General features: G+C 48.4%; 1 protein-coding gene across 1 annotated transcript; it reads left to right on the top strand.

The window, feature by feature from the left end:
- The first annotated feature begins 16,440 nt into the window (after positions 1 to 16,440).
- On the top strand, positions 16,441 to 23,930 carry Best1 (bestrophin 1). The gene is made up of 8 exons (XM_060386255.1): positions 16,441 to 16,647; positions 17,239 to 17,393; positions 17,732 to 17,809; positions 18,338 to 18,490; positions 19,263 to 19,343; positions 19,540 to 19,691; positions 21,859 to 22,223; positions 22,514 to 23,930. The coding sequence occupies exons 1-8, from the start codon at positions 16,485 to 16,487 to the stop codon at positions 22,732 to 22,734; spliced, it is 1,368 nt and encodes a 455-aa protein (XP_060242238.1). The 5' UTR covers positions 16,441 to 16,484; the 3' UTR covers positions 22,735 to 23,930.
- The last annotated feature ends 112 nt before the right edge of the window (positions 23,931 to 24,042 follow it).

Raw genomic sequence — 24,042 nt, 5'->3', positions numbered from 1 at the left:
ATTGGGAGGTTTAAGCAGATGTGTGATGTGACTGGGTTTACATGTCACATGGTGGCTTCTAAGGGCCAGGTGTGGAGATGTAGGCCTATAATTCCAACACTTGGGAGTTAAAAGGTGGGAAGATCAGGAGTTCCTCAAGGTCATTTTGGCTACATAGTAAGTCTAAGGTCAACCTGGGCTTGGTGAGTCCTGTCTCAAAGCACAGGAAGACTCCTGGAGATGCACATGGAATGAATGCAATGGGGCATTCTGCTCCTCCTACTGCGTTGGACTTGAAGCAATGAGGAGCCCTCCTGTTACTGACACTGTTACTCATCCAGGCATGGTAGAGCTCATCAGTGATTCCAGCTACTTGAGACAGGAGAATGACTTTGAAGACCAGCTTGGGCAACTGGTGATGTGACTCTAAACAAACAAATAAATCCTACAGAGATGCCATGATCCTTTATGGCCTTGTTGGCTGCCGAGGTCTCCAAAAGCCATCTCCTTCCTTACAAAGGAGAGTAAGGATGAAGCAGGGAGCAGGACCAGCAAGAAGGGTGGGGGCTGAAAGTGGAACAGCTAATGCACCCAAAAGAGCCAAAGTATTCTATGTTGGTGACATCCTTTGGCTGAACTATATGTGAATCTATGAAGGAAAGTATCCAAATCTTATTCGTGCAAGATTCCCATCGAGCAAGGAGCTGTCTGTCAGTCAGAGATCTTTAGTACAAGAAGATGCTCGCCGCAATAAGTAAGAATCAGAAGAAGCAATGCACACATTTGGGCACCTTAGGGCTCCAGCAATTTCACTCCCTTATGCAAAGCAGGAAGGTTATAGGTGAGCTTAAGGTTAATAAGCATCATGAGAGCCTTAACGAGAACAGGAAAAAAAATTAAATGGCAAAAATGAATATATTTTCAAAATAAGGGGTTACACGACAAATTAGAGTGAGATAGAGAATTGATCTCTGGAAGATACATACAAATGTGAGAGTCGAGAGGAGCCAGGAAGGAGTGTCATGAACCTTTGTCTTCTGGACATGACACAGCTGTTGTGCCTATGAACTCAAGGTAGCTGTGGTTAGATGCACAAGAGTAGGCTCTTGGACATTTCTTCTTGGATGGTGGAAGTGCTATGAGGCAGGACCCTTCCCTGATGGGCTACTGGCAGCTAATGGTTGCTGGGGGGAAAGGACGTAATTTTCTCCAGTAGTGTAGCCGCTGATAAGTGACTGTATCCCAGTAAATACTCTCTCACCAGTGCTCACGCAGGCCACGCTGACTAACACAGTGGGTCACACACACACACAAGGAAGACGTGGAAGTTGCACAGCAACTCGCCGGGAAGGAGGAGGAGGGGAATGAGGCAAAAATGACTGCAACTCATTACATATGTGTATACAACTGTCAATGAATTACAGATTAAAAATAGAAGTTAAATTTGTCAGGAAGATAATACAGTTCTAAATTAATAGGTGCCTAATAAAATATTTAAGGCAAAAACTGTAAGAGCTGCAAGGAGCAGTTAGATAAATTTGCCATCAGGGGATGAGTATCAATAGGCTAATGGACAGAGCCAGGAAGCAGAACACTGGCTTTTGGCAGCAGGAGATCTCTGCATTGGCAGTAAAGGCCTAAGTGGGGAGCACTGGTTCCAAGCAGACTGGGAAGCAATTGGACCCTGATTCTGTTCCATTCATGCCACCACACAGTTGCCCTTTCAGAGTCCTGCATAAAACTGAAAATTACTCCCTGGAGACAGTAAAACAGAGGGTCTTTGGACCAGTAGCCTCTGCCTGAGGGAGTTTAGCAATTTCAGGCATGTTTTACACTGAGATCCACCCCCTACCACCTACCCACACCCACACACAACTTCTCTCACTAGACTTTCAGAAACGTTACCCTCCAAACATCCTTCTTTGGGACTCTGAACAACCTGAGAAATAGGTCTAAGACTAGTGTAACCATTGGCTAAGATGGCCCGGAAGCTGACCATCACACTTAAGAGCATCCCATCAGTGTCTTGCTTTGTATTGAGATGGGGTGTCATGTAGTCCAAGCTGACCTCAAATTCACTATGGAGCCAAGAGCAGATAACCTTGGATTCCTAATCTTCCCACTTCCACTTCCCAGGTGGGTCACCATGCCCAGCTTCCATCTTGTTTTATTTTTGAGGCATGAGACAGGGTCTTGCTAAGTAGCCCAAGCCAGTCCTGCAGCTTCCATCCTACTCTTTCTGTCCCTTAAAGCTCTTTCTTTTCTTTAACTTGAAAAATCATTCTGATACCTAGGAGTGGGGACACACACTTTGACTCTAGCACTCTGGAGGCAGAGGCTGGGGGATCTCTGAATTTGAGCCTGCTCTACAAAGGGCATTTTAGGACAGCCAGGGCTACACAGAGAAACTCTATCTTGACAAAAAACAGAATAAATTTGTATTTTTTTTTTTTTTTTTTTTTTTTTTAGGGTGAGGGTTTATGTGTGCCACAGTGCACGTGTGTCATTCGGAGGACAACTTGTGGGACTTGGTTTTCTCCTTCTAGGTGGGTCCCAGGAATTTAACTCGCATCAACAGGCTTGGCAGAAAGTGCCTTTACCCCATGAGCCATCTTGCTATCCATGCTTCTAGAGTTTTGGGCTATAAACAGGGAAACCAAAGATTATCGACTGACTGGGGGAAGCCTTCTAACATGAAGGAAACCAAACCCAGTAAGTAAAAACAAAACAAAGCAAGCACGCAAGCACACGGCAGAAGACCCTCAGCTACATGAGACTGTCTCAAAGCAAGCAGGCAAGCAAAATGCGTGACAGAAGACCTGGTTCCACACTCACCAGTTGGGAAGACAAGTGACGCTGACGTTGGCTTTCTAACATGGGTTCTAGGCATCCTGCTTAGGTCCTCCAGCTTGCAAGGCAAGTACTTTACTGACCGAGCCATCTTCCCATCTGGTCTCCTGCTTTTAACTCGTAATGCTAATCAGAATGTGAGATCTTCGTCTATCAAATAGGAAGCCGGTAGCTAATATCTCAAGCTGAATATTAAGAGCCCATCAGTAGAGATGTTTTTAGAAATATGATGATGTGTAAATCCCGGGAACTAGAGGTGAACGAGGATGGACAGAGGGCTGCAGCAAAACACTGCTGTGTTTCGTTGTTTGTTTTGTTTTGTTTTGTTTTCAAGCCATGGTTTATCTGTGTAGTCCTGGCTGTCCTAGAACTCATTATGTAGACCAGGTTGGTCTCAAACTCACAGAGATCCGCCTGCCTCTGTCTCCCAAGTGCTACCTAGGATCAAAGGCCACCACTGCCAGGTTTATCGCTATGTTTTTCTGTTTGTTTTGGTTTGGTTTGGTTTTGGATTTTTGGGACAGAGTTTCTCTGTGTAGCCTTGGCTATCCTGGACTCACTTTGTAGACCAGGCTGGCCTTTAACTCACACAGATTGTCACTGTTGTGTTTTAAGAAGATTTTTGTGTCTGTGTAAGCTTTTGAGTTATGTACACGTGTGGCTGTAGTTTGGGTCTGAAATGTCTCTCAAATGCTCATGTGCTCAAGGCATGGGCCCTAGTTTGGTTACAGAAATTGTTTGTTTGTTTGTTTGTTGTCTGCTTTGAGGCAGGTTCTCATGTAACCCAAGGTGGCCTTGACCTTAATAGTAGCTGAAGATGACTTTGAGCCGGGTGTTGTAGTGCACGCCTTTGATCCAAGCACTCAGGCGGCCGAGGCAGGTAGGTCTCTATGAGTTCCTGGGCAGCCTGGTCTACAGAAAGACCATGTCTCAAAAATAAGCAAAGCAAGATAAAGACAGTAAAAAGGGGATTCCAAGGACAACTATTAAGAGAACCCAGGGATCTAAGTGAAAAAGAAGAAGAAGAAGAAGAAGAAGAAGAAGAAGAAGAAGAAGAAGAAGTAGTGAGAATAAATATGACAAACTGGAAACTATCCGAGAAGGGGCCAGGCATGGTGTTGCACATGCCTAGACTCCTGGCATTTGTAAGGCAGATGAGGGGAGATTGCAAGTTCCAGACCGGAGCTATCTAGCAAGCCCCATGCCAGCCAGGGCACATACAGGGGCACTATTCCAAAATCCCAAGCCCCACTCCCAACAAGGGCTAGAGACGCAGCTTAGTGATAGAACACCTGCCTGGCATGTGCAAGACCCTGGGTTAGAAACACATACACAGGAACACACACAGACATGAACACACACACAGGCTCACATACATAAAATAATGTCACACAAAAACTGTTACAGCTAGTAGATCTAGTAGATACATTCAGTGAAGTTGCAAGATATAGGAGCAAATATGAAAATCAGTTGTTGCACACTTTTAATTCCAGCAATCGGGAGGCAGAGGCAGGTGGATCTCTGAGTTCTAGGACAGCCTGGTCTATGGAGCAAGTTCCAGGACAGCCAAGAGCTATACAGAGAAACCCTGTCTCAAAAAAAAAAAAAAAAAAAGAAAGAAAGAAAGAGAGAGAGAGAGAAAGACAGAAAGAAAGAAAGAAAGAAAGAAAGAAAGAAAAGAACAAAAGAAAGAAAAGAACAAAAGAAAACAAAAACAAGAAAAAAATTAATCAGTTCTTGCTTGGAGTGGTGGCACTAGGTAAGAGGATTCCAAGTCCAAGGCCAGCCTGGCCTACATACTTTGTCTCAAGACACTAAGAGTCTGTGATATAGCACACTGGTAGAGAGCTAGTCTAGCATGCACAAGACCCAGCACACCAAATACTTGACACCCATAAACAAGGACAGCCTTGGAACAGTTACACTTCCATCCACTAGCAAGACTCCAGAAGCAAAGTCAAGAAAAAGTTTTAATTGAAGTACTGTCAGGAGAGAGAGAGAGAGAGAAAGGGAGGGAGGGAGAGGGAGAAGGAGGAGAGGGGGAGAGGGAGGGGGAGAGGAAGAGGGAGGGGGAGAGGAAAAGGGAGAAGGAGGGGTAAGGGACAGGGAGGGGGGTCAGGGCAGGGGAGGAGGAGGGAAGGGAGAGGGGAAGGGGAAGGGGAGAAGGAGGGGAAAGAGAGGGGAGGGGAGAAGGAAGGGGAAAGGAAAAAGGACAGGAAGGGGGAGAAGGAGAGAGAGAGGAAGGGAGGGAGAAAGGGAGAGGGAGGGAGAAGGGAGAAGAGAAGGAAGGGGAAAGGGAGAGGGACAGGGAGAGGGAGGGGGAGGGGAGGAGGAGAGGGAAAGCCGGGCATGGTGGTACAGACCTCTAATACTAGCACTTGGGAGGCAAAGTCAAGCAAATCTCTATGGGGTTGAGGCCAGCCTGGTCTAGAGACTCTGCCTGAAAACAAACAAGCAACAATACGAAGGAACAACAATACGAAGGAAGGAAGGAAAGAAGGAAGGAAGGAAGGAAGGAAGGAAGGAAGGAAGGAAGGAAGGAAGGAAGGAAGGAAGGAAGGAAGGCCTTACGCACTGAAAACTACAAACTTTTGTTGAATAAAATTGAAAGAGACCTGAAGTAATAAACAGATAGCACAGGCTTACAGACAGGAAGAATGATGTGATACGCATGACAGAATGATCTACAGAATCAAATCATCCTGTCACAATTCCAACTATCATTCTTCCAAAATGGCAAGAAGATCCTAAAATTCATAAGGCATTTCCAGGCACCTTGTGGTGGTTCATTATCACTGTCAGCTTGACAAAGTCTAGAATCACTTGGGAAGAGACTCTACAAGTTGGCATAGATTGTCAGTTTCTTTCTCTGCTCCTGACTAGGGATGTGACTGTCTGCTTCAAGTTCCGACTCCCTTGACTTCCCCAAAATGATGGCCTGTGACCTTAAATCATAAGGCAAACAAGGCCCTCCCTCCCTGAAAGGGCTTTTATCAGGTGTTTTTCAACACAGCACCAGAAACTAACCTAAATACTCAAAGTGGGAACAATCACGCTTCCTTTTTCCATTTGCTTATTTGATTTGTTTATGTACGTGTGTGGGGTGGGGGAACATGGTGGGGGTATTGGTGCACATGTGCCTTGGAGCACGTGTGGAAAGCAGAGGACAAGTCGTGGGAGCAAATTCTCTCCTTCCACTTGTGGGTTCCGGGGTTAGGTCATCTTACCCCTGAGCCTAACTCACACTTTCTGATTTCGAAACAGCAAGCTTACCTACCGCCTGCTGCTGCATAAAGCGGGGCTTGGTAGGGCACACTCTGTCATTCTAGCACTTGGGTGGCAGGGAGAGGGGGTCCCTGAAGCAAGCTGGGGAGCTAGACGAGCCAGAACGGATGAGTTCTGGGCTCAGGAAGAGTTCTTGCCTCCGAAAAATGAAGCAGTGAGCTATTGAGACGTTCACTGATATTGACCTAGGACCTCAATATGCATGTTCACACGCATGTTACACATACATCCATCACACACACATGTTACATATACATTACATGCACAAGAAAAAGAAAAAGCAAATCAAAACCAGACAAACGACAAGTGTAGTGGTGGTCTCAGGACAGACATGGAGATCAATGGAATTGAGCAGAAACTCCAGAGATAGAGACATCTGTCACAGATTGATCTTCAATAATGGTGCCAAAACCATTCAGCAAGGAAAATGAACCTTTCCAGCAAAGAATGCATAGACAAGTGGGTATCCATACGCAGCAGAAGACCTTTGACCTTTACCTTACACCACCCACAAAAATGAACTCAAAATATGTCACATCCTAAGTATATGAGCTAAAACCATAAAGCTCTCAGAATGGAACAGGGGGAAACAAATATTCATGAGCTTAGATTCAGCAAGATTAAAATTCATGAAAATTAAAAAGTCTATGTGTCAAAGAACATTCCAACTAAAGTATAAAGAGGTCTGGGGTGTAGACTAGTTGACAGAGTGCTTGCCTAGCAGGCAAGAGATCTTGGGTTCAATCCCCAGCCCTGCATAAATTGGGCCTGCAATCTCAACATTTGAGAAATGGAGATGGGAGGATTAGGAGTTCAATGTCATCTTCAGATATACATCAAGTTCAAGGCCTAGCTAAAAAACAAAGGAATGTAGTGCTTTGTTGTTGGTTTTTTGTTTTGTTTTGTTTGAGAGATGGTTTCTCTGTGTAGCCCTGGCTGTCCTGGACTCACTTTGTAGACTAGGGTGGCCTAGAACTCACAGAGATCTGCCTGCCTCTGCCTTCTGGGTGCTGGGACTAAAGGCGTGTGCCACCACACCGGGCTTGGAATGCAGTGCTTTTAAAATAGAAACAATAATAAACTTCTCTCATCATCATTATCACCTGAAACCAACCTCTCAACATAGGTTATACACTGAATTCAGCTAGAAATCTTATTTAAAATGAAGATTCCCAGTTAGCAAGATGGCTTAGCAGATAAGAATGCTTACAGTGAAGACTGAGTTTGATACCTGGGACCCACATGATAGGAGAAAACCAACTCTTGAAAGTTGTCTTCTGACCCTCTACATGTATACTGTGGTACTTGAACACACACACACACACACACACACACACACACACACACATTAATAAACACAACTGAAAAATTTTAATGCAGATTTTGACTGAGGAGGTCTGGAGCGGAGCCTGAGATTCTTAGATCTCTAACAACCTTCTGTATGGTGTACTATGCTAAGGGACCTCCGTGTAAGAGTCCATGTTCTAGGAGGAGAAGGACAGGTAAAGCAATTCCCTGAAGCTGAAGAGCCCACAGAGAAAGGCTTTTGCTTCTGGAAACCCCCTCTCAGGAGCTTAGACGATGGAGTACATCAAAAACTTACATCGAAAACTCACTCATGAGACTCAAGAACACTGGCTATTCTTACGGAGGACCTGGCTTTGATCCCCGGCATCCGCACAGTGCCTCACACCTATCTGCAACTCAAGTCTCAAGGGATCTTAGCTTTCTTCTGGCTGCCTCAGGTATCAGGCATGCATAGATGTGCAAGCAAAACGCCCATACACATAACACCCCCCCCCAATTAAATAAAAACAAGAAATTACTCATCGTAGGGACTGCGTGAGCATGTCCTCAGAATGCAGGGCTCCTGGTTTTTAAAAGAAAGTCACTATCTGAACAGGTGGGGATGGGGTGGAAAGGTAAGGGTAGGGTCAGGGCCCTACCTGGATGATCTCCGCAGGGTAGAGTCCATGAAGTACTTCGCAGCTAGGGATTCCAGCTCTCCCCAAGGCGGTGCTGAATTCTTACCCTGCGTCAGTTCTGGTCTACACTGCGCTCTCTCATTGCTGTTGCCGGGGTGGTGCTTGGCAGTACCGGATTGTTTTGTCTCCCGGCCTTTCCCTGCCTCAGCTTGTCCCCATTGTCCCTCTGAAGGGATCATAGGTTATTGTGTCAATCTCCCAGAGCTCTAGCGATCGGGTCTGCCTGCTGTCAGGGAAAAGGTGTTGACTGTCTTCTTTCCTGTCCCCGGAGTGACACTCTATGTCCTGTGTCTCCCTGTCCAGCTGTGTTAATCCACCTCTCGGCTTCTTCCCTGTTTATTCTGTGATTGGCCAGGGGAGGAGAGGCTGGCAGTCTCCCTCTGCAGAGCCTGGAGACACCAGCCAGGCCTGCCGAGCCCACCCCAGGGCCTCCTGCCTACTACGTTCTGCCAAGTCTGGTCATTTTCTACATCCCTGGCAGAGGTCAGGCCCTCTGTGATGCTCCTGTTGCCGTGGTGATCCTAGATGAGATGGTTGTGATGTTCTGGGCCTGGAACCTTCACCCATCAGCCCAGCTATGTGCTGCCTGCTTCCTGACATGGCTCTCTACCAGGGGGCTGGAGAGCGTGAGCTCTGCTACCTTCTCTGCACAGCCCACATTCTTCAGACCTCCCTTCAACCCCAACAGAGATCCTAACAGGTAAGCCTCAGGTCCCAGATAACGCTCATCCAGGGCAGAGGTCATGGCTGTGGATAGAAATGGCTCAGGTCTCAAAGCCATAAGATTCATAGGCCTGAATCCTAGTCCAAGATTATTGACAGTGACATGACCTTGGTCATAAGGTCTGCCTTGAGCTCCAGTGTCCCATTGGTGTACTATACTCAACTGTCCCTCCGTAACATCTCTGTGAGATGCCATGGGCTGTTCTTGTGCACTTACATCTTCTCACCCCAGTGAGCGCCAACTCCTGCTTCTAACACCAACCCCAGCACTTGTACTTCATCAGCTTCCCTGGTCTCTCTGTTGGAGGTTTTAAATCGTTTCTCTAGTTGTCACTGAACCCTGGCTTTTTAGAGGCAGGAGTCTGAATGGATTCTATTCTGGTATCAGAGAGATCTTATTGAATAACTTCTTGTGGGAGAGTGTTCCTACCTGCGGACACCTTCCTTGCAAGAGGCATTCTGGGGTCCTGCATCCAGGTATGTCTTGGGGTTTACTGTCTACCTGAGGTCTGCGTGGTCGGCTGGAGACACTTTTGTGTCGGAGATGTGTGACCTATCTTATTCTTGAGTGTGCCTAGAGCTGGGTGGGTACAGGAGCAGATGGCTCGCAGTCTCTGGAGAACTCGTGGCACATCTGGGTGGGCCAGGGAGCAGCACTGGAGGGATTGCTAGGCTAATGTGGAGGAACATGGGCTTCAAGGAAAAGGAAAGAAGGACTCTAGCACCTCCCAGCTCCTCCAAAGAACTGCAGCCCCTGGCAATGGTCAGGGAAACTATTCCCAAGCCAACCTCTGTCTTCAGTGACGCCTGGAGAGCGGGACGAGGCTTCCGTGGCAAGAACCAAGCGAATGGTGACCTCTAGTGGCCAAAGTAAGGAATGCAGCAATGCATCAAGGCAGGCTTTGCAGGTCGTTGTCTTGTTCTGTTTCCTAAACTACCGTGCCAGGAACATATCTGCCTTTAATTTAAACATATACTTACCGGGCTGTCATTTGTATCCGTGGGAGGAGTGCTTGCCTAACATGCGCATCTTGCACTGGATCCCCAGCACCTCATATACTGGGTAAGGTGGCTCACACCTGTGATCTCAGCTCTCCCGAAATGGAGGCCGGAGTCCTAGAAGTTCAAGGTCCTCCTGGGCTACGTAGAAAATTCAAACTTTACCTTGAGCTACATGAGAACGTGCCTCAATGTAGTCTGTGGTGTGTAAAGCACCTAGTAGGTGATAAGGTCTCTTGTGAATGTCAGTATGCTTTGGGAAATAAAAAGAAAACAAGGTAACAGCCTATATGAATCTCGGTCCAGGCCTCACATCGCAACTGAAGAGTACCTTGGCCAGACAGGTCCGCCCTTGTCCTATGGGCCTAGGCACCACTTTGCAGACCTTCTCCAGGCCCAACTCTCATCCTGCAGTGAGGCAACACTTACTCTCAGTCTTTTCTGAGGCTTACGTCAGTCCTGTCCCCTTCTCTGTTCAACTAAGGGCAGGGACAGGGCGGCAGGGAAGGGCAGCTTCTTCTCCTCCTCCAAGGTTGCCCCTGATCTCAGCAGACTCACAGGATAACACCAGCTTTATTGTTCGCTGTGATTAGAAAAGTAAGTAGTCAAGGTCATGGTGAAACGTTTTGTCCCCCTTTCTGGACAGAGAATTTACACAGGCAAAAATGTGTGTGTGCCAGAATCACCTGCAAGCTCGGCCTCATGAGGGAGTGTGTACGAAGAGGTGGAAGAGGGGGAAGAGGAAGCAGGGAGTAGGAGGGTGGCTTCATTTTGAGGCTCAGGGTCATACTGTAAATGGGGCTTCCGGAAGTGTTGTTCCCAAGACCACCCACCTCGCAGACTCCTGCAGCACTCGATAAAAACGCAACGTTTCCAAGGACACACGCAGCATCAGACTCCTGAGAAAGATCCCGAGGAGCGGCGTATTTGGTAACTGTCTTGGCAACTGTTTCAGTCAGTGAAGACTGGGTGCTCCTTGCATTCTGTGCCCTCCACGTAAGACGAGCTTGTGGATAAACTCCCATCTGAGCCTGACACTAAAGAACCTTTAGAAAGGACTGGTGTATTAAGGTCTGCCCAGCCGTTGAGATGCCACCCAGCTGCCCCTGGGGGTGTGGGCATGTACCTTTGTTTCTCTCAGGCTGTCTGGGATTGTGCAATATAAACAGCACCCTATTAGTCATCTCCACCAAGCCCAGAAGCCACCCCTGGCCTTCCTGGCCCCCTTCTCTTTCTCTACCTCTGAAGTACCTACTAGTAGGCCCTGCCAACCAATCACAGCCACTACAACCTATGATGTCACCAGCAGCCAATCAGAGCTTCTCACCAGTATATGCAGATTGCTGTCACTCTTACTGTGCTGATGAAATTCCAAAGCGACACATCCTTTTCAGGTGGGGATGCTGAGGCCCAGTCAAGGCTAGCACACAGGTCACTAGAAGCCAGTGAGGTGTGGCAAAGGGCGGTGGTTCTTTCTGAAGAGGCCCCTAGAGGCCTGGACAAAGACTCCTCCTTCCCTTGAGCCCCTGGTACCTTAGAAGGGGCTCAGTCCTGCTCCCAACCTTCTCTGAAAGACCTCAGGGGTCAGGACACAGTGATGGTGGCACAGGATTCTTTATTTCTAAAGTTTAGAACCATGGAAGAGGGGGCATGGCCCCCCTAATTCCAGCCCCATTCTTAGCTCAACACCCACAGAAAGGAATTGGAGAAACACTGGCCAGGCTGTGTGTGCTGCCTGCTGCTCTTGAGTAGATTACCAGGGGGCTGAGTCACGGGCTCCTTTGCGGAAGCTCTGGCTTAGAAGGTCGGACCACAACATATGTAGATGGGCAGTGCCAGCCTCCAAGTATGGGCAGGGGTATCTGCCTCAGGGTCTCAGAGAGTCCCATCAACCCAGCGGCCAGAACTCTCATGGGGCTGCTTGAACTGCCGGAACCCTACCTGTGGGTAGGGGCTGTCCCGGGTGGGCAGGGCTGGGGCTCTAAGGGCCTTTAGGGGTAGATGGACGCGTTTGAGTATGTGGGTGTGACAGGCACACAGCAGCAGCACATGTGAGGGATGCCGACTCCAGATGTCTGTGCAAAGGTCTTGTGACAGGAATGAATTTTGTGTGCAGGCACAGGGACAACATCCAGTTTGTAGTGGCATCAGAATGGTGGGACTGGGGCAGTCAATCGCTGCTCTAATCAATTTTTATTGAGTATCTGCTCCAAGAACACACTAAGAGCTGCTAGGGGGAGAAGAGAACAAGCAGTAAGCAGAAGTGTCCTGTGTCACATGACTTCAAGTAGAGACGAACACCAGGTAGAAGGATCGAACAAACTGGGAGAAGACACCACTGGTGACAACCGTGCACAACCAGGGCATGACTTCTGGTAGGGTGGCTGTTGACATTTTTCCTAGGAATTGACCTGGAGTAGAAGCAAACCATGGGGTACCGCAGGAAAAGCATCTACCTCCCCAAGCAGGTGGATGGTCCTAGGGCCGCCATTCTGTAACCATCAGTAGGGCACTCCCACCTGCCAGGCTATGTGCTGGGCATGGGAATATGATGGTGAGCACAGCTAGCCTGGGTCCCTGAGCTACTCCAGTGTGGTTGAGAACTCATGCTGCCTGGTTCTGAGGCCCTAAGCTCTGTTTGAATGTTGCTAATACTGCCTTTGCAGCTGCCTTTGTCATCACAATATATATCAAGGGCATTCGGCAATTCACAGACCTGCCCAGTGTCTTCTTGTGTTTGTACCTCGTCCTACTGTGTCCCGGGCTAGAAAAGGAAGGCCCAGTGTAGGACACGATTAAACTCATAAAGTCCCAGACCAGAACCTAGTCTTCTACCCATTCCCATGTCGCTCTCTGCCTACCCAACAGGACTCAAGCCCGCCTACTGCTAGCCAGTGCCACGCCATGACTATCACCTACACAAACAGAGTAGCTGATGCCCACCTCGGCTCCTTCTCCAGCCTCCTCCTGTGCTGGCGTGGCAGCGTCTACAAGCTGATGTATGGAGAATTTCTCATCTTCATGTTCCTCTACTATGCCATCCGTGCAGTCTATAGGTAAGAGGGTCAGGAAGAAGAGGTGAAGCCCAGGGGCAGGGTCTAGAGCTTACGGGGGGGGGGAGCCTTTAAGCCTGCAGGTGAAGTGCTGGAAGTAGTTGAGGAGCTGAGGCTCAGACATTCCAGTGAGCTTGTAAGGCTCAGCTGAACTCCTGGCCAGGCCTGGCCACTGGGGTGGAGGCTGGGGAGAAGAAAAAGAAGACCCAGAGCTGAGCATGTAGCTCAGAGAAATAATATTTGCCTGGCATGTGTGGCATCTCGGGCCAGATCCCCAACACATACACAAGCACGCACGCACGCACGCACGCACGCACACACGTGCACACGCACATACACACCCCCCGCAAATCATACTGAGAAGATACTTTAACTAAGGCCAGAGGTGACTCAGGAACGCTTTCTCTCCAACACAGGAAGGGACCTGAATTCCAGGCCTGAGCTAGTCTTCCAGAGCTGACCCTGTTTTACATAGGCAGTCAGGCACCCACAATACAGTTTATCATGTCTGTTTGAATAAAAATGTTTTCAGAAATAATAAAATATCAAACAGGTATGATCACAGAATATCTTGTAACATTTTAAGAGAAAATCATGGGCTAATGAGGTGGCTCATGTAATTGGAGGCACCTGCACTTGAGCCTGATGATCTAGGTTCAATCCCCAGGACCCATAAATTACAGAAGAGCAACAACTCCCACAAATTGTCCTCTGACCCCCACACACGTGTCATACATGTGTACACACATCCTCTCTCTCACACAATGAAGTAAATGCATATATGTATATTTTTTTTTAAATTGAGACAAGGTTTCTCTGGGTAGCCTTGCCTGTCCTGGACTCACTTTATAGATCAGGCTGGCCTCGAACTCACAGAGATCCACCTGCTTCTGCCTCACTGAGTGATAGGATTACAGGCATGTACCACCACTATAAATTTAAAAAAAAATTTAAAGCAATCATATTGTGGCTGCAACTCCTGTTCCAAGGGATCTGACATCTTCACACTAATGCACATAAAATAATATCTGCTATGTATTTAAAAATAATTAAATATGTATAATTCTGGAGTTTGTTCTAATATCAGCACACTAGTATTTGGCACTTTAAAATTAGAAAATAATTGTCATAATTTTTTTTTAGATTTTTAATTATATTTCCATGTATAAGTGTTTTGCCTACATTTATGTCTGTGCACCATGTATGTGCCTAGTGCCTGTGGAGGTCAGAAGAGGATACTTGATCCTCTAGAACTGCAGTTACAGATGGTTGTGATATGCCATGTGGGTGCTGGGAACCCAACTCAGGTCCTCTGTGAGAGCAACAAATACTCTTAACGAGGGAGCTATTTCCCCAGCCCCAATTAATTAATTCTTTGAGATAAGGTCTTGCTATGTAGCCCTGGCTGTCCTAGAACTCCCTATGTAAACAAGGCTGGCCTCAAACTTGCAGCGAGGTACTCCTCTTGCCCTCTGCCTCCCAAGTGCTAGGATCACAGACAGGTGCCACTATGCCAAGTTAGAGCTTATTTTATTTTACTTATTTTTTTTAAGACATGGTCTCTCTACGGAGCCTTGGCTGGCTTGAAACTCTCTATAATAGACCAGTCTGACCTCAAACACACAGAGAGCTACCTGTCTCTTCCTCCCAGGTGCTAGGATTAAAACCTGGCTAGAGGTTATTTTTTAGGGTGCTTTGTTCGCAACAACACTAAGCAGACGACACAGACACTTCTCATCTGTGCCCACTCTAGCCTCTGCCTTAGCAAAGCACAGCTGCACATTTGCTACAGTCAATGAACATGCCTTGCCACACCACTGCCACAAAGAGTGCATAGTTTTCACTACGGTTAATTCATGGGTTCTCCTAGGGTTCCTCCATCCTATAGGTTTGAGCAGATGTATCTTTTATGACATGTATGTGCCATTAGAGTACCACCAAAAGCCACTTCATTGCCCTAAAACCCGATGCTCAGCCTGGCCATCCCTCTCTACCTTTGTTATTGTTCTGGTTGTGTGACACCATGCCTACAGTCAATCCCACATGTGGTGCAGAGACTGAACATAGGAACTTACATGTCTAGGTAGGCACTGTACTAACTGAGCTACAAAGCCCTCTACATATACACATACATATACTTATAATTAGGTTTTTCGAGACAGGGTTTCTCTGGGCAACCCTGGCTGTCCTGGAACTCTGTAGACCAGGCTGGCCTCAAGCTCACAGAGATTCACTTGCCTCTGCCTCCAGAATGCTGGGATTCAAGGCATGTGCCACCACTGCCCAAATCCATACATAGTCTTTAAAATACCAAACACTCATGCCCAGGTACGGGCACCTCTTTAGTCCCAAGACACAGGAGGCAGAGGTAGGCAAACTTCTGTGAGTTTGAGGCCAGCCTGTCCTCCAAAGTGAATTCCAGGACAGCCAGGGTTGTTATACAGAGAAATCCTGTCTTGAAAAATCAAACCAAAAACAAACAACAAACAAACAAAACCCCCCAAAACAAAAAACACAAAACCTCTTTGATTCTATGTGCTTTTATTTATTTTAAAGATTTATTTATTTTTTTAAGTGTATGAGTGCCTTGGGTGTATGAATGTTTGTTTGTTTGTTTGTTTGTATATATGTTTGTAAGTATGTATACCATGTGTGTGCATTGCTCAAGGAGACCAGAAGTGGGCATCAGATCTCTTCGGAACTGGAGTTACATATGGTTCTAAGCTGACACATGGTGGTGGGCACTGAATTTGGGTCTTCTGCAAGAGTAACAAACGCTCTTAACCACTGAACTATCATTCTAGCCCCCTCAACCTGCCTTTAAACAACTGTCCCCTTGGCTTGTTTAGAAGGGTCAGCGAAGGGCTATATATATCTCAGTGGTGCGAAGGGCTATATATATCTCAGTGGTAGGGTGTTTTTGTAACTTGAGCAAGAGCCAGGTTCCATTCCCAGTATGGCAACATAGACACACACGCACACTCCCGCACGCGCACACGTATACACACACACACACACACACACACACACACACACACGGTGCCCGAAATGTCCCCTTCCGAGAACCCTCCTCAGCTAGAGGGTGACCCTGGGCCAGACCAGGTGAAAGAGCAACCCCTAGATACCTTGTTCACCCCCCACTCCTCGCTGCGTTGCCGGGAGTAGGGACACACTCTTAGCCACTTCCTCTCAATGCCTCACCCACTCCCAGAATGGCTCTCTCGGATAAACAGCAGGTGCTGTTTGAGAAGCTGGCTCTGTACTGCGACAGCTACATTCAGCTCATCCCTATATCCTTTGTTCTGGGTGAGCCCCCTTGGCGGCTGTTCGGGGTCTGGTGGTCTCCCCCTAGCTCCAGACACACAATGGGCGTACCTCCACCAGAGGTGGGAAGTGGGGTAAGGTGGGCCAGTGGCCTTCTAGAAATGTTAAGGCTGAGCCCACGTGTATCAGGAAGACGGAGAAACCAAGGCTTCACCCGGCTCTGGTCTCCGGCCACAGCCCGGCCCCTCCCCGCCGTCCCTCATCCCTCCTGCCAGGTTTCTATGTGACACTGGTGGTGAACCGCTGGTGGAGCCAGTACGAGAACTTGCCGTGGCCTGACCGCATCATGTTCCATGTGTCTGGCTTCGTGGAGGGCAACGACGAGCAAGGCCGGCTGCTGCGGCGCACGCTCATGCGTTACGTCATGCTGGGCCAAGTGCTCATCCTGCGCAGCGTCAGCACCGCAGTCTACAAGCGCTTTCCCAGTCTTCAGCATCTGGTGCAAGCAGGTGGGCAGTACCTGGAGTGGGCGGGGCCGCAGGGCCCCGGCAGACTGGAGGCGGGGCCTGAGACTTGAAGTGGCCGGAGCTGCCGCTGGGTGGAGCCAGAGTACCTTGGACTAGAAATGGGTGCGGTGGTGTTGGGACCAATGGGATCAGAATGGGGACAGAACTGGGCAGGCCAGAATCAGGCGCTTGAAGTGGGGGCGAGACCAGAATAAACCAAAAAGGTTGGGATTTAAGAAAGGGTCAAGAACCCTCAGAGAGAAGGGAAGAAGTGGAGGTTTGGGACTGATGGAACTCAGCTCTACCTCCTTTCCTTCTGTCTGTCCTTATCTTTGTTTTCCTGCCCGGATGGCTTGACATGGGTCCTTAGCTTCCCCTTGACTTTGCCAGGGCCTGACTCTAGCTAATAACAAAGCCCCCTATCTTTCCACCTTCTGCCCCTTGCGGTCCAGAACAGCACCTAACTGGGGCTCAGTAATTTTGTATGTTGAAACAAACATGGATAAAGAGCACGAAGTTCCCTAGGGCCTCAGACAGGCTGGCTGGGTTTCCTGGTGCATGGTTACCTGTTGCCTTGTCCACTCTGCCCTGCAGGCTTTTTGACTACTGCGGAACATAAGGAGTTGGTGAAGTTGAGCATACAACACAACACATTCTGGGTGCCCTGGGTATGGTTTGCCAACCTGGTAATGAAGGCCTATGTTGGAGGTCGAATCCGGGATGGTGTCATGCTCCAGAACCTGATGAACGTGAGCCCGTAGATGGGATGTAGTGGGAAGGGTTGTGGCTTCCCTTAAAGAGAAGGAGGGTCTTCTCACAGCCTGTCCTGGTAGTGTGTGATTCCACAGACCAAGGTGGCCCTTCTCCAGATCTCCTTTCTGTCTCCTCCGTGAGTGAGCCTGTGAAGTCCAGGCTCCTTTTGGCCAGTTGAAGCAACTTAGACACAGAGAGGTCTACTGAGCTGCCTACGACCACACAGCCAAGGATGCTCCATGAGCACCATTGTGTTATACTTGGGGAAGAGCCACGGGAGGTTCTGGGGGCACAGGGAGTGGTCCGCACCTCACCCTCCTCTGCCACCCTCCAGGAGATGTGCACCTTGCGTTCTCAGTGTGGACAGCTGTTTGCCTACGACTGGATCAGTATCCCAATGGTGTACACACAGGTAAGGCCAAGACTGTGAGGCTGTCCCGTGGGAACACCGCAGCTAGGAAGCTAGGAACGCACACTTCCCCCGAGACTTGCACTTCCCTAGAGTGTAAGTCTCAGGCCTAGTACTCAGGTCAAAGCATCTGTGCTCCTGCCTGGTCCAGCCAGCAAACAGGTGAGGATGGGGTGGGGGTGGAGCTCACTGGGTAGTAGTGCTTGCCACATGTGCACAAATCCCTGGGTGGTTCTGCATTGCACAAAACTGGAGGCCAGAGGATCAGAGGTTTGTGGTCATCCTTGGCTACACAGTGAGTTTCATGCTAGCCTGGGCCACATGATACCCTAACTGGAAAATAAAAGTAAACAAACACACACACACACACACACACACACACACACACCAAACAAAGAAACAAAATTAAAAAGGGGAAATGGAGACCCAGTCACATGACTGTGGAGGTCAAAGCAAGGCTTTAGAGTGAAAGCCTGAGGGCTTCCAATTTCCCTGCTCAGCCCTTGCTGCCTGTGCCTCTTCTCCTTGCAGGTGGTCACAGTGGCAGTGTACAGCTTTTTCCTTGCATGCTTGGTGGGGCGGCAGTTTCTGAACCCAGCCAAGAACTACCCAGGCCATGAGATGGACCTCGTTGTGCCTTTCTTCACAATCCTGCAGTTCATATTCTACATGGGCTGGCTGAAGGTGAGCCTGGGTACCACTCTCCCCCATGCTGGACGCATAGCCGGAGGGGTCTTGCCCAGTAGTCACAGGGGAGGAAGACAGGCAGCGGGAAAGAACTCTGGTTATATGTATCACGCATGCGTGAGCATGCACACAGAAACTGTTCTGTCCAACACACATACACATACACACACACACACAGAGAGAGAGAGAGAGAGAGAGAGAAAGAAAGAGAAAGACTGACTCTAGTCTCAATATCATTTCTCCCAGTTATCTTTGCTTGACCAGATTATACTACTTTTATGCTTGAAATGATCTGAGGTGCCTCACTAGCTATTAGGGTGTCCCCCAGACCCACAAAACAGTTACCACTTCAATGGTGCTTTGCTTGGGTATTTTAGATATTAGTGTCCAGGAAGCTCCCTTTCTGGCTACTCTTAATTTAATCCAGCAAAACCTCAGCATTTATCGCTAACATCATAAAACAACAAATACATGCATATTGGAAGATAAATAAATGAACAGAAAACCCTCAAGTTTGAGATGAGTAACATGGGTGAGATCAAGGTGACTTGGCTGAGTAACATAGGGACAGCTGTGGTCTTCAGGGACAGGCTGGCTCAGAAGGGGGAGAGGGAGGGACAGAGGGTAGAGACCTAATATGTGCCTGGGGCCCAAGACTGTGGCCTTGAAGATAGTTGTTAGGCAGGAAAGCCATCATGAGGGCAAGGCTTAGGGATGGCAAGCAGAGTATCAAGGTTCTCAGAGCCTCACCTCTTTCCCCATCCCCTAGGTGGCCGAGCAGCTCATCAACCCCTTCGGAGAGGATGATGATGATTATGAGGCTAACTGGCTCATTGATAGACACCTGCAGGTATGAGAGGAGAGAGAGGAGGAGATTGTGACAAAGTGGGGTCCAGAGAGAGAGAAGTCAGCAGTTTTTCTATTGCCACAGGCAGGGAAACAGGTCAAGAGAGTTTGAGTTGATGCTTCCTAAGGCATCAGGCAAGCTCATGGCCCTGCCTGGTCTGCCCACTCTATTTGATAGCACCTCTGTCCTTGGCACCCAGGTCTCCCTGTTGTCTGTGGATGAGATGCACCAGGATTTGCCTCCCTTGGAGCGTGACATATACTGGAATGAGCCAGATCCTCAGCCGCCCTACACAGTTGCCTCTGCCCAGTCTCGTCGGGCTTCCTTCATGGGCTCCACCTTCAATATCAAGTGTGTAGTACCAGGGAACTGGGTGGGAAACCCCAAAAGAATAAGGCTTTCCCGGCAACTTGGAACAGTTCTTGTCACTATACTGGATGCCCAGTAAGGGCTAGCCAGTGGGCTAAGCTCCTCTCAGTAACCTCTGTTTGTTATCTCTACTTTTCAGGCAACTAAGTACAGGTTCAAAGAGGTTAGTAAAGTTGCCCAGCCCAGTGTCACATAAGTGACCAAGAACAGACACATCTGAGCTAGGTGTCTGGTTCCAGCTCCATACTCTTTATTTATTTTGGACTGGTTTTTCTTGGGAGAGACTCTCATACAGTCCAGGCTGGCTTCAAACTCATTGTGTTACTGGGGGATTACAGGCAGGCACCATGATCTTGGCTTTCAGTGTTTTGTTTGAGACAAGTATGCTACTATCTAGTCCAAGCCGTCTTGGAATCTCTGACTACCCCAGGCTAGCCTTGAATTCACAATCCTTTTGCCTTAGCCTCTCCAGTGCTAGGACTACAGGCAGGAATTATCACTCCATTCTGTACCTTTAAAGACAGACTCTCTCTACACGGCTGTCCAGGAGCTCACTACGTAGACCGCACCAGCCCTGAACTCACAGAGATCTTCCTGCCTCTGCCTCCTGAAATGCTGGGATTAGAGACATGCTGCGCGCCACCACACCCTGCTTACCTCCATGCTTTTAACCTTCCACTATGCTGTGTTAACCCCTCCAGGCCAGTCTCTCCTTCCTTGTATACAGTTGGAATGTATACAGCAAGAAATAGGACTTTTCCAGGGGCAGCCGGTAATTGATAATGCAGTGAGATGCCAAGACTGGCTTCCTAACTCTGATCAGAAGAACTAGCTTTTGTGTGAACGTGGAAGTGGGGGAAGCCTGGGGTAGAGGAGGGACAGTAAGGCAGTCCCAGTAGGAGATAGGGCCTCCTGAATAGACTGTCCTACAGAGAAAAGGCTTCCATCCACCCAGAGCAGCCATGCTCTCCTCTGTACAATCCCATTTCATCTGAATTCCTTGTAGATACAGTGGGCCAAATGGGCCTTTCCACACAGTCCTCTGCATGACTGAGCTGAGCGAGCCCAGGGTTATCTGACAGCGTTGCTGTTCTCTCTCTGCTCTTTTATGACTCAAAGTGTCCATTACACTGAAACTAGAATTAACTAGGAACATTTTGGAAGATGTTTTTGAATTTGTTTCATCTAAACCCCAGCACTGAACCTGTGGTGGGGTAGTGGAGGGTAAGGGTAATACACAGGCCCTACCTCCAGGGAATGTGCAAGCTAGCAAACTGAGCAAGCTCTAACCCACACCAAAGCCTGGGCAGGACACAGAACAGAGGTTGCCTTTGGCTAAGAGGTGACCTCTTCCTGGGTCTGCAAGTGGGTCTTAGAGCCAGGCAGACCTTGGATGTAGGCAAGGGGCCCCATCCTGAGATAAGTAAACGTTTTTCTTACAGATTAAAGGTCCTCCTGGGGCCTCAGGAAGTCTGCTGCCAGGAAGCCAAAGGTCTTTTGGTAGATGTTGCTCCTCCACTGGAAAACATAAATTCTTGATTTTGCCTAGATCCTGCTGGGCCTTATCTGAGCTTTACTGGGAGCAGAAGTTCCCATTGCTGGAGGGAGATGGTCTAACAGGAGGGTGCCTGATAAAGAGGAGCCTGTGGGATTCAGGAATTATTGTTGCTTATAGTAGAGAAGCCTGAGTTTGATCTCCAGAACACATGAAACATGACAGACAGGCATGGTGGCACACACTTGTAATCCCAGTGCCAAGGCAGAGGCAGGGAGATGCCTGGAGATGGCTGGCCAGATGGTCTAGCCTAATTGGTGAGCTTCAGGCCAATGGGAGACCCTGTCCCAACAAAGGTAGATAGCTTTCTGAGGATGCAGAGTCCTCTGGCCTTCACATAGGCATACATAGGTACTCCACTCACATACGAGCACACACCCACCCACCCTAACTCTGTAATGCTAGAGCGGGGAGTTGGATGTTACCAGTGAGCAAGAGAGAGTCTAAGGAGAACTGGTCCTCAAGGGACTCCGTGGGAAGTACAGGATCGGATCCATCAGGGGCGGCGAAAGTCATGCAGCCTTGGTCCTAGGCAGGCACTTGCTTCCATCTTTTGTCTACCCACTCAGTCCTGTGCATCCCTTCTCCTTCCAGCATGCAGGAAGAAGACATGGAGATCCAGTCTGAGGATGACGATGACGACCAGAACAAACACGGCGGCATCATTGGACGCTTCTTGGGGTTGCAGTCCAGTGACCACAATCCTCCCAGGACAAGCTCAAAGACCAAACTATTGTCCTTCAAGAAGGAACGCTACCCCCAGGGCCAGCCTAAGGACAGAGAGAACACTAGGGACCAGGAAGATAATGACTGGAAAATTAAGAGTCTGGACACCTACAGGGCTGTTCCGCTGTTTGAGAGGCCAGACTACCACAGTGCCCCACAGACACCCCTCAGCCAAACTCCCATGGTCTCCCCTCCTGAGTGGTCAGCACCCTCCAAGCCTTACTTAGTCACAGGTATAGACACTAAAGACAAAAGCCTAATACCCATTACTTCTGAGACCAAGAACTTTGTTTTAAAGGTTTATTTTATGTATGTTTATGTCTTTGTGAATGTATGCCACATGAGTGCTGGTACCCTCAGAGGCCAGAAGAGGGTGTCAGAACCCCTGGAATTACAGGCAGTTGTGAGCTGCCTGATTCAAGTGCTGGGACTCAAACTCGGGTCCTCTGCAAGAGCAGGAAGTGCTCTTGACTGCTGTGCCAGCTCTCCAGCCCCACCAAAAACACTGTTGAATTGCTCCTAGGTGATGAGGCTTCCACAAAGAACCAAAAAGTTGGTGACATGAAGAAAACGGTGGAGTTTAACTTGAACATTCCAGAGAGCCCTGCCGCTCAACCTAGACAAGCCCATTTGGATGAGCTGCCAACCAACAGACAAACTGTAATGGAGCACTCTACCAGCTTGGAAAGCAGGTCTGTAGACCCAGACCACGGCCTGCATTCACATGTCTATGGTTCCAGTTGAGTCTACCCATTCCCCACAATTTCCCAAGCTTCCATTATTGCTGACATTTGGGTTAAACGTATGTCCCTACCCTAGCTGGTGGTTAGAAACCACCTTGGCAAGAACTGTTTGATAAGGAGGACTTTTACTTACCTAAGACCTTGGAAGGTGAAATTGTGTTGACAGAATGCTGAAGGGAAGGCTATATTGGTGAAGCAGGGAGTGGGCCAGGCTGTTTACCTTGGTAGGGGACGGATGACTGGCAGAACCTTGAGAAGAACCAAAACTCTAGCCAGGCTGTAGCCCCAAGGGGCAGTTTCTCTACTCTAGCAGCTAGATGGCAAGTAATGCTTGCCTAGAGCCTGTACCTAAGCATTCCCACTTCACCTCAGGCATTGGTCATGGTCTCCTGGGATACCTTCTCAGGGCTTTAGGGCCTCACTTAGTACTTCCCAAAAAGGCCTAAAAGCTGTCACACATCTACCATGTTAACTTTTAAATTTCTTGGACACTTCTGCCCAATTAGAAACATCCCACCCACACTTTGATCCCAACATGGGCAGTCCTAACTTCCCACTTCCACATTCTTAGTTTCATCTGTAACCAGAACACCCACTTTTTCAAAAATGGAAACCAGAGGGCAACAATTTCTATCTCGCTGCTAGTGTTAGACCATCTTTTATAGATCACTAGGTATGTTTAAGACCAGCTTCAACCATTGTCCTCATAAATGTGTTTTGTTTTAAGACAGGGTTTGTGTGTGTAGCCTTGGCTGTCCCGGACTTATATTGTAGACCAGGCTGGTCTCGAAATCACAGCAGTCCTGCCTCTGCCTTCCCGAGTGCTGGGATTACAGGCATGGGCCACCACCACCCAGCTTCTTTTATGTAGGTTCTAGGGGTCAAACTGAGGCCCTCAAGGTTATACAGCAAGCCCCTTTCCTCACTTAACACACCATGCCTGGCACTAGGTAAATCTGAAACTTACAATGTGAATTCTCTGAAATCTTCCACAGTGATGAAGCTGACACCTAACCTGTCTCTCGTAAGTGATGCTTCACAGCCTGGTCCTCAGCTGCTTGGGTGCAGCAGTAGACTGACCGAGTCAGAGGCACACACCAGTTGAAACCCAAGAGTATGTTCCCATGATATTCTGGCAAGTAATTCAGAACCAGGGATGCCTCTTCCTGTCTGAACACACCTGTATCTTACTATCTTTCCCAAACTAAGAAGTTTAATAAATGTAAGTATTCTTTTTAGGTGTTTCAGTGTGATTAATGTAACCGACGATGCAAAGCTGGAAGCTGGCACACTTATACTCAATCTCAAG

This window comes from Meriones unguiculatus, chromosome 1 (genome assembly GCF_030254825.1).
Source record: "Meriones unguiculatus strain TT.TT164.6M chromosome 1, Bangor_MerUng_6.1, whole genome shotgun sequence".
NCBI lineage: Eukaryota > Metazoa > Chordata > Mammalia > Rodentia > Muridae > Meriones > Meriones unguiculatus.
The sequence above is the reverse complement of the archived record's forward strand: the minus strand, read 5'-3'. Positions and strand labels throughout refer to the sequence as shown.